The 1,584-nt window shown below is 53.5% G+C and overlaps 1 protein-coding gene across 1 annotated transcript in view; it reads right to left on the bottom strand.

Annotated features, from left to right (window-relative positions):
* LOC106812350 (plexin-B-like) overlaps positions 1–1,584 on the bottom strand; it is a 6,370-nt gene that overhangs the window by 3,002 nt on the left and 1,784 nt on the right. The window contains exons 2-4 of the mRNA XM_014816200.1: positions 1,116–1,366; positions 534–679; positions 39–238 (exon numbers count right to left, since the gene is read on the bottom strand). Of these exons, the coding sequence (XP_014671686.1) occupies positions 39–238; positions 534–679; positions 1,116–1,366 (597 nt within the window). The remainder of the gene's footprint in view (positions 1–38; positions 239–533; positions 680–1,115; positions 1,367–1,584) is intronic.

Below are 1,584 nucleotides of genomic sequence, written 5' to 3'. Positions count from 1 at the left end.
CTCCCTCTCCTCCCTCTCCCTCCTCCACCATCACTCACCTCTCCAGGGTTGTCTATGGCGCACTGTGTGGGATTGTTCGTGCATCTGTTGCTGTACATACACCAGCTGCAGGCCCACCGGCTGAGCATACACTGAGAGCAGGTGGCGTGTACGGAACAGTTGTAGAAGGTGAACATGTGGGAGACGAAGTCAACGCTAGTCTCCGTAGATCGGATGTACAACGGTACGCTGAAATGATCTGTGTGTGAGAGAGAGAGACGTGGTTAGTGTGGGGGAGAGAACGATGGAGGAGAGAGGAGGGAGGAGAGAGGAGAGAGAGAGAGAGAGAGAGAGAGAGAGAGAGAGAGAGAGAGAGAAAGAGAGAGGGGAGAGATAATGTGACACTTGCTTGACATAACAAAATTAATCAACGAAAAGTCACTCAAAATAAAGTCACGATCATTACCACACTTCAACGAAACAATCGAACATCCTCCTCCCGACGCCGACAGCGCCACCTATCTCCTTCCCCTGACGCCGGCAGCGCCACCTACCTCCGTCTCCGGCAAACATTGCGAGTTCCTGCATGGGCGGCGTGTCGCAGATCAGACCGGCGGAGTTTCGCGGCGTCTTCGCCGGGCTGGGGGCGGCCGTGCCGAACACACAGCTGTAGCCGTAGCCTGGTAGCAGCGCCGGCAACCTGTAACACGCGCACGGACGCGTTATAGAGGGCGCTACGGTTGCGTCCGGTCCACACCAGGGGGAGGTGGTGGCGTGTTTCTATTATTTTGAAGATTGTGTTGCGTCGGATGTGGAAGGGGACGATAGGGAAGGGCTTGTGAGGGAAAGGAAGAGGAGGAGGAAGGAGAGATTGTAAGAGGTTTAGGGGTAGAGTAAACCATCTTAGATAAAGGGGTGGAGGACGAGGGAGGGTGAGGAGGAAAGGTGAAATGGGAGTATTAGGAGAGTGGGAGTAGAGAGGGAGGGAGGAGTAAGGAGGAAGAAAGAGGAAGGAGGAGGGAGAGAATAGGTAGACTCACCGGTTCACCCGTAGCTCCACCGTGTTCGCGTTCCCGACAGGTATCTGACTCATGACAGAGAAAGGAAGGAAGGAAGGAGGGAGGAGGTAGACTCACCGGTTTACCCGTAGCTCCACCGTGTTAGCGTTCCCGACGGGTATCTGACTCGGTATGATCTCCATGAAGCGCACGCACTCGCGCGACGACACCGATATCCAGCGATTCGTCGCGTTCGCATTGTTGCAGCGCGCCCTGGTGGAGCAGCGATTCTCGAGCGTGCACCAGCCGCAGTAGGGGTCGCGAGCGCCGATGCTGCAGTCCTCGCAAGTCTCGTAGAGGTCACATTCCTGAACTTTGACCTTGCTGACCTGGGAAGGTCAGAGGTGAAGAAGAGGGTGTGAGATTCGTGTAGAAGATCTACGTATTTTTTTTGCGGTTGAATACGAATTTTTGTTGGGAAGAGGTTAAATACGTATAAGACTCTTTGCAGAGAAACAAATGGAAAAATAATTATGTAAGAGAATTAACAGCAAGTAATATATCAGGGTGCGAAATCGAAGAACGCGAGTCCGGAGTCAAATACTCC

Source organism: Priapulus caudatus, unplaced genomic scaffold, assembly GCF_000485595.1.
Source record: "Priapulus caudatus unplaced genomic scaffold, Priapulus_caudatus-5.0.1 Scaffold638, whole genome shotgun sequence".
Taxonomy (NCBI): Eukaryota; Metazoa; Priapulida; class Priapulimorpha; order Priapulimorphida; family Priapulidae; genus Priapulus; species Priapulus caudatus.
This window is presented reverse-complemented; position numbering and strand designations above follow the sequence as displayed.